Source organism: Corvus cornix, chromosome 4A, assembly GCF_000738735.6.
Source record: "Corvus cornix cornix isolate S_Up_H32 chromosome 4A, ASM73873v5, whole genome shotgun sequence".
In the NCBI taxonomy this organism is placed as follows: Eukaryota; Metazoa; Chordata; class Aves; order Passeriformes; family Corvidae; genus Corvus; species Corvus cornix.
The window spans coordinates 19,613,326-19,623,895 of NC_047058.1; the positions used below are offsets into that span (position 1 = coordinate 19,613,326).

Here is a 10,570-nt window from a genome sequence, read left to right on the forward strand (position 1 = left end):
TAATTGCAGGTCTTGTCTCTTCTCCCCTTTTCCTCTCTCCATTTTTTTCCATGACAAGGTAGGAGGGGGAAGGAAGGAAAAGAGAGGGAAAAGAGAGCCAGAAAAACCAACAAAAAATGATCAAAAACTTGGTAAATACAATTTTCTGTAGTTTTTCTGAAAGTTTTGGCAAGAATGACTGTTGGAATGGAACCACATGGATTCACAGTCACATGGAATCACATGGATTGGAATCACAGACTGGTTTGGGTTGGGAGGGACCTTCACTCCCTCTCACGGCACCCTTGCCGTGGGCAGGGACACCTTCCACTATCCCAGGTTGCTCCAAGCTTTGTCCAACCTGGCCTTGAAAATTGCTGGAAAATCACCTGGGGAATGAATTATTGCCAATAATAAATCTGAGGAAGCTCTTTCTCATATTTTGGTTGGATCTAGTGGCTCTCCCAGCTGAGATTGGACCTTCTCCACTGCCTTTCCCACCTCCCCGTGACCACGAGCACGTCTCTGTCCCTCACAGGGATTTATCCAAGCTTTGGTTGGCTTTTACGGCTGGGAATTGTCGCTCTCCCTCTCCTCCTCACCCCACACCCATCTCGAAGTGACCACACCAGCCTTCCTTCCCTTCCCACACACATCCCCACCTTCCACCCCGAGGCAAATGGCCAGAAGTCCCTTGGTTTTCCTGCAAGGAAATGAAGAATCCTGTGAGGATCTGAATCCCCTTCCCTCTCCTGCAGAGGCAGTCGCTGGGATCAGGGGCTGGGGTCGGAGCTGGGCCCGGGGAAATGCTCCAGCTCCTTCCAGGTGGGTTAGGACACGAAGGCAAAGCTGATTCAGGCCCAGCCAGGAAAAGCCTGGGGTGGGATCGGAGGGGTCCTGCTGTCCTGGCCCTGTGCCTTGTCCTCCACAGCGACAGGGGTTTAGGAAGAGCTGTACTTGTTGCTCAGGCGGGAGCTGCTCCGGTCCAGCCCCAGCTCCTGGCCCGTGGCTTTCCACTTCCCGACAGATCCCTTCTCATCGGTGGGGGTGATGCTCAGGGCCGGCCGCTGGCACCAGCAGCACAGGCACGACTGGGGAGACACGAGGGGGGAGAGGTCACACGTGTGGGATACGGGGAAAGAGGAGGAAATATTCCCAAATTCGTGCCGGCAGCTGTCCCCGCACAGTGCCAGGCTGGGAATTGCTGAGCCTTGCTGGCCTGCAGCTCTGCTGGGTGCGGGTTTTCCAGGGTAGGGCTGGTGTGGATGGGAAATGAGGATACTGAAATTTGGGGCATTTTTTGTAGTTGTGTGTTCTCATCATTGGGGGACAGAAAATACAGGTGGTGCTTAGCTGGGCTCAACTCCCACTCCATCCCATCCCAAACCATCCCATCTCCTTCCCTTCTTTCTCAGGGGTTCACTACTCCTGGAAATTATCTACCAACATCTTGGGCTCAAAGTTTGGAGCAGCCCCTGGTCTGATGCTTTGTGGGGATGTTCCTGTTCCAGAATGACAGGGAGTTTTTGGCTTGTCCTAAATCCTGCTCTGGCAAAAGCCTCCCCCTAGCAGGGCACTGAGCTCTCGTGTACTCGGAGCTGGGAAGAGAGGTACCTAACAGGGGGAAAATTTGGGATGAGGAATAAGATCAGCTTGTCCCCCTGGGCCTGGTGACCACAGCCAGGAGCTCTGGAGGGGTCATTCCTACCTGGAAGCAGTTCTTGAATTTCCGGCTGACGAAGTACAGAGCCACGGGGTTGATGCAGGAGTTGAGGGAGGCCATGTTGATCCCGAAATAATCCATCACCAGGAGGAAACTGAGGTGGGAAGGGAGAAAACAGATGTGTGAGAAGTTCACAGAGAACAGAGGGAATTTCCAAGCTGCCTGGCCTGGGATTCTGCGTCTGTGGAGGAGCAGTGACTGAGAGCAGAGCTGAGCACAAATCCATCCTTGCCTAAGAAAAACCACTTTTCCTTGTGAGGAGCATTCCCTGAGGAAGCAAAGAACACTGATTTCTCCTGGTGCTCCCGATGTTCCCAAACCCCAGCACAGCAGCAGCCCCTGGCCTGGGCTGGATTTTGGCTGGAAACGTGGGAGGGGAGGGAGATCGACACCTCCCTCCTGGCACAAAGTGTGGAGCCCTCAGCCCTGCTGGGAGTGTTCCTGTGCCCAGGAGACCTCCTGAACCTCCAGCTTCACAGAGACATTCCAAACTTCAATTTAACCCTTCTCATGTCCCCCCACCCTCTCTGTGCCCGTCAGGAGGGCGACGCCGTCTGGATGAGGAATTACTGAAAGCAGGAGTTGGAAGGCGGCTCCCCCACCTGCTCTGAGCCCAGCAGAGCCTGTGCTGGTCCCACTGGGGCTCCCCCAGGCCGGTGCCAGCTGTGGGGCCTCTACCTGAGCAGCTCGCAGCGGTTGGGGTCCATCTGGTCGTAGATGGTCTTCTTGAGGATGCGGCTGAGGTGCAGGGGCAGCCAGCAGAGCGCGAAGATCACCACCAGGCAGAACACGGTCTTGGCCACCTCCCGGCGCTGCCAGACAGGGGAGGGGGAAGATGAGCACTGGGGAGCAGGTCCCAAATCATGGAATCATGGTTTGGGTTGGAAGGGACCTCAAAGCTCGTCTCCTCCCGCCACAGGCAGGGACATCTTCCACCAGCCCGGGTTGCTCCTGGAGCCCGGCATCATCGGGTCCAGGCTGCAGAGAGGGAAAGGGCAGCAGCAGCTCCACGTGGGCCGGACCCCTCCCCACCATCGCTGCTGGGGGCTCGGCTGGGACGGTGTTCCCTGGGACATGGGGCCTCCTCCCTCCGCCCCTCGCACTGTCACGGAGGCAAGCGGCTGCTGTTCCTCAGGGAATCATTCCCAAAGCGTGGGAGGGGACAATGAACTCTTCCCTGCGCCCCTTGTCTGGGATTTGGCACATCCAGCCTTCGGTCCAGTTTGGTGTGGGCAGACATAATGACCAGGAGAGCTTTAACAGAGCTGGGCTGTGGCCAGAAGGGTTTGGGGTCATCCCCAAGGCTGGAGATCACGGAGCTGAAGGCCCTTCTCCCTGGTTTAATCCCTGCACCAACATGCCAAGATCCGCTGTGAGGCTTTGCCAGCTCGTCCTTCCCAGGGATGGCAGTGACCCCCCTCCAGCAGCTCTCCCTCCTCCTTGGGAATCCCGGGATTCCTCCCTGGTTCTCTCACCCGTTTCATGTGGTCGTTCAGAGCGATCCTCATCCCATTCCTCTTGCTCAGCATCTCGCAGGACATGAGGGTGTAGAAGATGCCTGTGCACACCAAGGGCAGGCAGAAATAGAAGCCAAAAAGCCACCAGTCCTTCACATCCCGGTAGAACTGCAGGGAAAGGGAGAGCAGCTGGAAAGGGGGAAAGGGCATGAGGGGGAACCGGGGCATGAGCTGGGGCTGGTGCTGCCTGTACAGACACTCAGGATGTGTGGCAGTGTCACACTCCTGCCCTAAGAGCTCTGGGGATTGTCCTCCCCCAAGGCCGGTGCACGGGTCTGACCTAAAGATGTAAAGGCTGGTTTATAGAGAATTATAAAATTACAGGATTACACAATCATGGAATCATCAAGGCTGGAAAAGACCTCCAAGACCATCCAGTTCAACCTTTGCCCAAGCACCACTGTGCCCACGGAACCTCTGTCCCGTCATCACTCTTGGAGGAGCTCCTTGGTTTGGCACAGTGGGATAATCCCGACGGATAAAGGTCTTCACTCCCTTGCTCACAATGAAAATTGACACCCCAGTAAAAGGTGCCGCTCTTTGGCCTGCTGAGACAGCGTGGGAGGTTCTGAAGCCTCCTGAGATGCCTCATGAGCTGAGGTGGGTGGTGGAGCATGGCAGAGTTTCCTGTTCTCTGGCCCCACGTTCCGCACAACTCCGCCCCGCGTCGCCACAATGCTGGGCTTGGCCTGACTCTGCTCTCCCGAGGCCAGAGCCCTCTCCAGAAGGATTTATCCCTGTAACCAAGCAGGGACGATCCCCAGCTGGTGGGATCCCTGTTCCCTGAATGGCTGTGGGGTGGGATGTGCATGTACCCTCATGGAGCGGGATTGGGAAGGGCACATACCCTCATGAAGCGGGATTGGGGTTGGGATTGGGGTTGGGACTGGGATGCACACGTACCCTCATGAAGCAGGATTGGGGTTGGGATTGGGGTTGGGACTGGGATGCACACGTACCCTCATGAAGCAGGATTGGGGTTGGGGTTGGGGTTGGGACTGGGATGCACACGTACCCTCATGAAGCGGGATTGGGGTTGGGGTTGGGGTTGGGACTGGGATGCACACGTACCCTCATGAAGCGGGATTTCTGCTCCGAGGCCAGCATGCACACCCACAGGTGCTGCTCCCAGTAGCTCAGCTCCACCATGTCGAAGGCGATGGCCTCGGGCACTGCCAGCACGATGGCCACTGCCCAGATCAGCAGCACCTCCACGGCCTTCCACATGGGGATCCCAATGCCCTGGATCCGGCTCCAGGACGCCACTGCCCGGTACCTGCCCAAGGGTGGGAATGGGACGGGAAGAGCAGCCAGGGAGGGGAGGAGAAGGAGCAGATTAGCCCTGTCCCCAAAGGTCCTTTCCCTCACACCTTCCTCCTTCACCTCTGGACCTTCTTGAGTGGAACGGGAAGCAGGGGCTGGATGGATGGATGGGATGGGATGGGATGGGATGGGATGGGATGGGATGGGATGGGATGGGATGGGATGGGATGGGATGGGGGCTGTCCTTGGCCAGCCTTGCCACCCTTCCCAGCACCCCACCCACACCACTATCCTCCCTCAGCCTTTCCCAGCAGGATTTCTACTCTGTCACCGGAGAGCTCCTGCTGGATTTCAGCTCCACGCGAGAGCAGCCTGTCCCCATCTTGGCACTGGCCTGGCAACGCGCTCCTGGCTCTGCCTTGGGTGGCAGCAAAGGGACGAGGCAGGCTGGGCAGGGCAGGCGTGGCTGTCGTGTCTCACCTGTCGATGCTGAGGGCACAGAGGCTGAGCACCGTGATGCCCACGGAGGCTTTCTGGATGAAGGGCACCAGCTTGCAGACCTGCACTCCGAAGGGCCAGTCCTTGGCCAGGAGCTGGGGAGGAACCACAGGTTACCAGGCTGCTTTGGGAATGTGTGGGGAGCCCACGGAGAGCAGGGGGAGCTCTCAGAGGTTCCCACCACTGGGAAGATGCCGTGGGCGCTCTCCCGTGGTTTGTTGGCACTGGGAAACTTTGGTTTCCCTGACTGGACACAGAGATGAAGGATGGTCCAGACACCAGCTCCTGACTCCAGACCCTGGGGGGTTTGGAATGGATCTGAGTCCTAAACTCCACACGGGGCTACTTTGGGTTGTTTTCAAAGGGAGAATGAAAGTCATGCTCTGACACAGCCAAAATCCAGCCTGGACAGCCCCAAAGCCGTGTGTCCTGAGCCTTTTCCAGACCCTGACCCCTGAGCACGCTCACGTTCCTGACAGAGCCCAGGCTCTGCAGCCCCACGTTCAGCTGTGACAAGCAGAAGTGGGGACAACATGTCCTGAAGGCTGGAGAGATCCAGGCCACTCATTCATGAGGACAAGAATGAGCCTGAATTCTGTCCCTTTCTGTCCCCTGACCCCTGGGGCCCTTCCTGGGGTTACCCCAGAACCTTTCCAGCTCTTTCCTTCAGCCTCAGCAGCAGCGCAAATCATGGAATGCCAGAGGGGTTTCACAGGGACACCTTCCACTGTCCCAGGCTGCTCCCAGCCCCATCCAGCCCGGCCTCAGACACTTCCAGGGATCCAGGGGTGGCCACAGCTCATCCAAGAGCCCCACCCCAGCCGTGCCACGCGGACCCCACCTTGTAGACGTTGATGGGCAGCGCGATGAGGATGTAGAGCAGGTCGCCCAGCGCCAGGCTGGCAATGAGGACGTTGGGCCCGTTCCTCATGCACTTGTTCTTGTAGATGATGCGCAGCAGCGTGGAGTTGCCGATGATGCCCACGACGAAGATGGTGCAGGACACGATGGTGTTGATGTACTTGAAGACGTGGCGGATGTCCGCGGGCTTGGTGCACACGGGCAGCAGCGGCGGCTCCGAGGGGACGCTGCCGGGGCTGCTCTCCGAGAGGTTGGACAGCGGGACGCTCCGGAAGAGGCCGGGCTGGACCAGGCTGTAGGCCTGCTCCTGGCTGAGCACCTCCAGGGGCACGGGGCTCTCCTGGAAGGCCCGTGGGGTCTGGCTGTGTGTCCCCGAGAAGAGGCAGATGAGGAAAACGGCCAGAGCGGTGGGAGCTGGGATTGGTCCCGCTGAGCAGCGGGGGGCAGGAGTCCTCATGGTGCTTGTGGAATGTCCCTGGGGCCTTGCAGGGATCTGCCAGGGGAGAAAGGGAGCAGGGAGAGACATTGTTTAGCAGAGAAGGAGGGATGGGAAATCAGAGAGTAGAAAAGTTGTTCAGCTGGGAAAGGAGGAGGCTGAGGGCAGACCTCGCTGGGGCCTGGAACCTCCTCCTGAGGGGCAGCTCCGATCTCTGCTCCCTGTGAGCAGGGACAGGCCCCAGGGAACGGCTGGAGCTGGGCCAGGGCAGGGTTAGGTTGGATATCAGGAAAGGTTCTTCCCCCAGAGGGTGCTGGGCACTGCCCAGGCTCCCCAGGGAATGGGCACGGCCCCGAGGCTGCCAGAGCTCCAGGAGCGTTTGGACAGCGCTGCCAGGGATGCCCAGGGTGGGGTTGTTGGGGTGTCTGGGCAGGGCCAGGAGCTGGGCTGGATGATCCCTGTGGGTCCCTTCCAACCTGGGGTACTCTGTGTTATGGTTCAATTCTATTTCTGAGTTGCTGGAGAGCTCCATCATCCCAGCACACAGAAACGATGCCAGATCGGATCCCAGCAGGTCAGAGCTGCTGACCCTGAGGGGGGAATTAGTGCTGCTAAATTTAAACAGCTCAGTGGAACAAACTGGAAGGAGAACAAACAGCCCCTTGTGCCTCTGACAGGCCCTGCCCCTGAGGGCACCTGCCTGTGCTCGGAGAGTGCTGGACGGTGACTGCACCTCCTGCTCCTGTGGTCAATCCCAATCTCCTCCTCTGCCCATCCCTCTCCTCACTTAGAATCTCAGAATCCCAGAATCATTAACATTGGAAAAGCCTTCCAGGATCATCGAGTCCAAGCTGTGCCCGATGCCCACCTTGTCACCAGCCCAGAGCTCTGAGTGCCACCTCCTTGGACACCTCCAGGGATGGGCACTCCAAACCTCCTTGGGCAGCCCCTGCCAAACCCTGACCACCCTTTCCATGAGGAAATTCCTGCTGCTGTCCACCCTGAGCTTCCCCTGGCCCAGCCTGAGGCCGTTCCCTCTCCTCCTGTCCCTGTTCCCTGGGAGCAGACCCCGACCTCCCCAGCTGTCCCCTCCTGTCAGAGAGTTGTAGGGTTTCGTTTTGGGTCATTTCGTTCCTGGCAGGTTGAGGATGCAGTTTTGGGGCACATCTGGGCAGTTCTGCAGTCCCACCTCGGGGGCCACAGAACCAGCAGGACTTTTCCAGTTCGTTCCATGGGGAAACTGGAGCCGGTCCCAGGGGCTGCCCCTGCCGAGGGAAGACTCAGCACAGTCCTGCAGGGAGCCCTGATGGGAAAACACTGCAGGGCTTTTTCCAGCAATGCCGTATTGATACCTGACATCTCACCCCGATTTATGCGCAGCAGCTCAGCCCCTCCTTCCCCATCCCCATCCCCATTAACTGCACCCCTTCCTCCCCACATCCCCCGTGCCCGCTCGGCTCCGTGCTCAGGGGTATAAATCTCCCGGGGCTCTTTCCAGCCCTGGCTGCTGGCACAGGAAAAGCTCTCCAGGGCTGGAACACCAATAAATATGCCCGGGGTGGGTTTGCTTGGCTCGGCTCTGACGGCGCTTCCAGGCAGGAGGAGCCTGGAGAAGGCTGACGGTGGCCGTGGCACCGGCCTGGGGGCTGTGGGTTTGAGGAAGAGGTTTCTGGATGATCCAGGCTTGGAAATGAGCCCGGAGAAGGAGTGGGAGAGGGCAGCGAGCTCCAGTCTGTTCCTCAGACAGGGCTAAGTCTGGGGGCTCCTGGCTGGAGTGAGTGGGGAGCGCTTTTGTCAAACTGTGAAACTTCCCAGCTCTGAAGGCAGAAGCCATTGCTGGACTGGGAACCGGAGCCTTTGCGAGAGTCCCGGGGGTTTCCCCGCTCCAGAGGAGCAAGTGAGGCAGGGATCAGGGAGCCTGATGGGGACTGGGGACTCGAGCTCTGCTCTGACTCCTCCAGGCAGAGCTGGGAGGGATCTGATCCCACACCCGTTGCATCCCGGGATCCGATCCCAAACCTGCTGCATCCCGGGATCCGATCCCAAACCCGCTGCATCCCGGGATCCGATCCCACACCCGCTGCATCCCGGGATCTGATCCCAAACCCGCTGCATCCCGGGATGCGATCCCAAACCTGCTGCATCCCGGGATCTGATCCCAGGACCATCCACCCCGGGCTGTAGCAGGGTTCTCCCTGCCCATGGCAAGGGGGAACCCGGGCCCAGCACTGCTCCCAGCCCGGGGAGAGGTGGCCAGGCCAGCCAGGAGCCCCCAGCTCCGCCCGCAGCTCCTGCGGACACAGCGCTGCGTCCCCCGGGGCTCGGGCTCGGTGGAAGTGCCTGGGCTGGGCTGGGAAGGGGGGAAGAAAGGGAGGGAGAGAATGGATAAATACCCCAAAGGATCACAAAGCTGGACACAAATCCCTGCTCTGACCCGTTCCAGGGATTTCAGCCTTGCTCAACTCCCCCGCCCCCTTGTCCCCCCGGCCGCAGCAGGGACAGGGGTCCCCCGGGCTGTCCTGACCTCTCCTCCCCGCCGTGCCCACAGGGTTGCAGCTCTCAGGAGAGGGCAGATCCAGCTCAGAATTCCTGCCTGAGGTCCCTGGGGGCTCACAGGGACCAGCTGTGGCTGGAGGACAGCGCTGGCACTGGCAGAGGCTGCCAGAGCACCCCCGTCAGTGGCGCCCAGAGCCCCCCACAGCCCTGGGCTGTTTTATCTGCCCAGCCTGACCTCAGAGCTCTGGGAAAGACAAATGCAGAAGCATCAAAGCCCTGGGGCTTGGCAGAGGAGCTCATGTGAGGGAGGATCACAGGACACGGCTCCTGCCCGGCCGCTCTGCGGCGCAGCTGCGAAGCACCGGAGAAGCAAAATCCCATCTCGCCTTTCTCCCCATCTTGCCTTAAACTTCATCAAATCTTTTACTAAATCCGAAATTTAGGCAAAGAGAAACACAATTTTCTCCTGTCCAGCTGCCCATTTACTCCTTGCTCTTCCCATCTTGGAGTGTTGGAAGCACAGCCCTTCCTCAGCTGAGGGAAACTGAGGCACGGGAGCATCAAGAACTTGCTGAGATGGGAAACCAATCCCAGCACGGCTTAACCCCAGGTCCTCTGAGCTCTGCTTGTGTCGCTGATCCTTCAGGGAGGTGACCTTGTGCCTGGAGGGACCATCCCCATCCCACCTGCCCGGCCGAGCTGCTGCTGTCGGAGAACTGCTCTCACCCACCCCAGCAGGGATTTTAACTGTGCCGAGCCCAAATCGCAGCTGAGCCCGCTGGAATCTTGACACGGACCTCGGGGAGTGACTCCCAGAGAGAAAACAAGACTGAAAACTGTCACCACAGCCCTACAGAGCCTGATCCTGCCCAAAAGGTGCCGTGTGTGGGCTGGGGATCCCTCTTCCCTGGGAGCCCAGGAGAGCCCAGGGCAGCACCTCACCTCCGGCAGCCTCTCCCTCCATCCTCCACCTCCTCCTCCTCTCCCTCCCTTCCAGAGCACCTCCACCTTGCCACACTCATCTCTCCAGACACCAAACACAGCTTTTCTGTGGATAAATATTGCAGCAAAATCTCTGCGGATGGAGGAGAGGAGGGTGAGAGGTGACAGCAGCACATCCCGCTGCTCCCTGCCCTGAGCCCAGCCTGCTCCAGGAGAAGAAGGAGTTTCCACCAGAGCTGTGCTGGATTTCTCCTCTCCCTGCCCACATCCTGGACTTTGTCCAAGCACCGTGGTCCCTTCAAGGCCTTCCCCAGAGGGGGCTGTAAACCCTGCAAAAAACTCACCCTGGCACAAGAGATCGTTTTGTTTGCAGATGAATGCACAGAACAGCAGAACTTTCCGCTGGAGTCGTTACCTTCCTGGTGACCATGGAATTTGGGTGCTCCTGGGAGCTGTTCCTTCCCCCTCACAGCTCCGGGATGCTGGGCATGTCCTGGGAGATCTGCAGAGGTTTGGATCCTGGAGGTGGCTTTTGTGTGGGGGCTGGGGCTGCGGGGAATGCTCCTTCCTCCCGTGCCTCCTGCAGTGGGAGGTTTTATAGGACACCCCAGGGCTCCCCCAGCACAGCCCCTGCAACCAATGGCTGAGGGTGGGATGGGGATGGAGGAGGGAAAAGCAGGAGGAACACGGGATAGCTCTGGGAAGGAGTGAAAATAATAAACAAATAGAGCTGGACAGGGGGTGGCACCGTCTGCTGTGTGAGTGACGGGATCCTCTCATCTCAAGATTTGTTCAAAGTTGCTGATGAGAACTGGACCAGCCTGGCTTTCCTCAGAGGTCAAGGTTTGGAAATAG

General features: G+C 58.9%; 1 protein-coding gene across 2 annotated transcripts; it reads right to left on the bottom strand.

Annotated features, from left to right (window-relative positions):
- Positions 1–90: 90 nt before the first annotated feature.
- Positions 91–10,302, bottom strand: LOC104691702 (endothelin receptor type B-like). 2 transcript variants are annotated; one of them, XM_039572245.1, is made up of 8 exons: positions 10,131–10,302; positions 5,822–6,334; positions 4,963–5,075; positions 4,291–4,495; positions 3,178–3,327; positions 2,381–2,514; positions 1,688–1,796; positions 91–1,070 (listed from the first exon to the last, which is right to left on the bottom strand). In XM_039572245.1, the coding sequence occupies exons 1-8, from the start codon at positions 10,143–10,145 to the stop codon at positions 921–923; spliced, it is 1,389 nt and encodes a 462-aa protein (XP_039428179.1). In that variant the 5' UTR covers positions 10,146–10,302; the 3' UTR covers positions 91–920. The 2 variants fall into 2 exon arrangements, with proteins under 2 accessions (XP_039428179.1, XP_039428180.1); XM_039572246.1 differs by having other exon boundaries at positions 10,060–10,301.
- Between the last annotated feature and the right edge of the window lie 268 nt (positions 10,303–10,570).

Bases quoted from the DNA above. Each gene is read 5' to 3' on its own strand.
- LOC104691702 (XM_039572245.1), bottom strand. The intron at 5,076-5,821 runs GTGGGGTCCGCG...GTTCCTCCCCAG, and splicing joins TGCCCATCAACGTCTACAAG to CTCCTGGCCAAGGACTGGCC. The intron at 4,496-4,962 runs GTGAGACACGAC...ACCCTTGGGCAG, and splicing joins TGTGCCCTCAGCATCGACAG to GTACCGGGCAGTGGCGTCCT.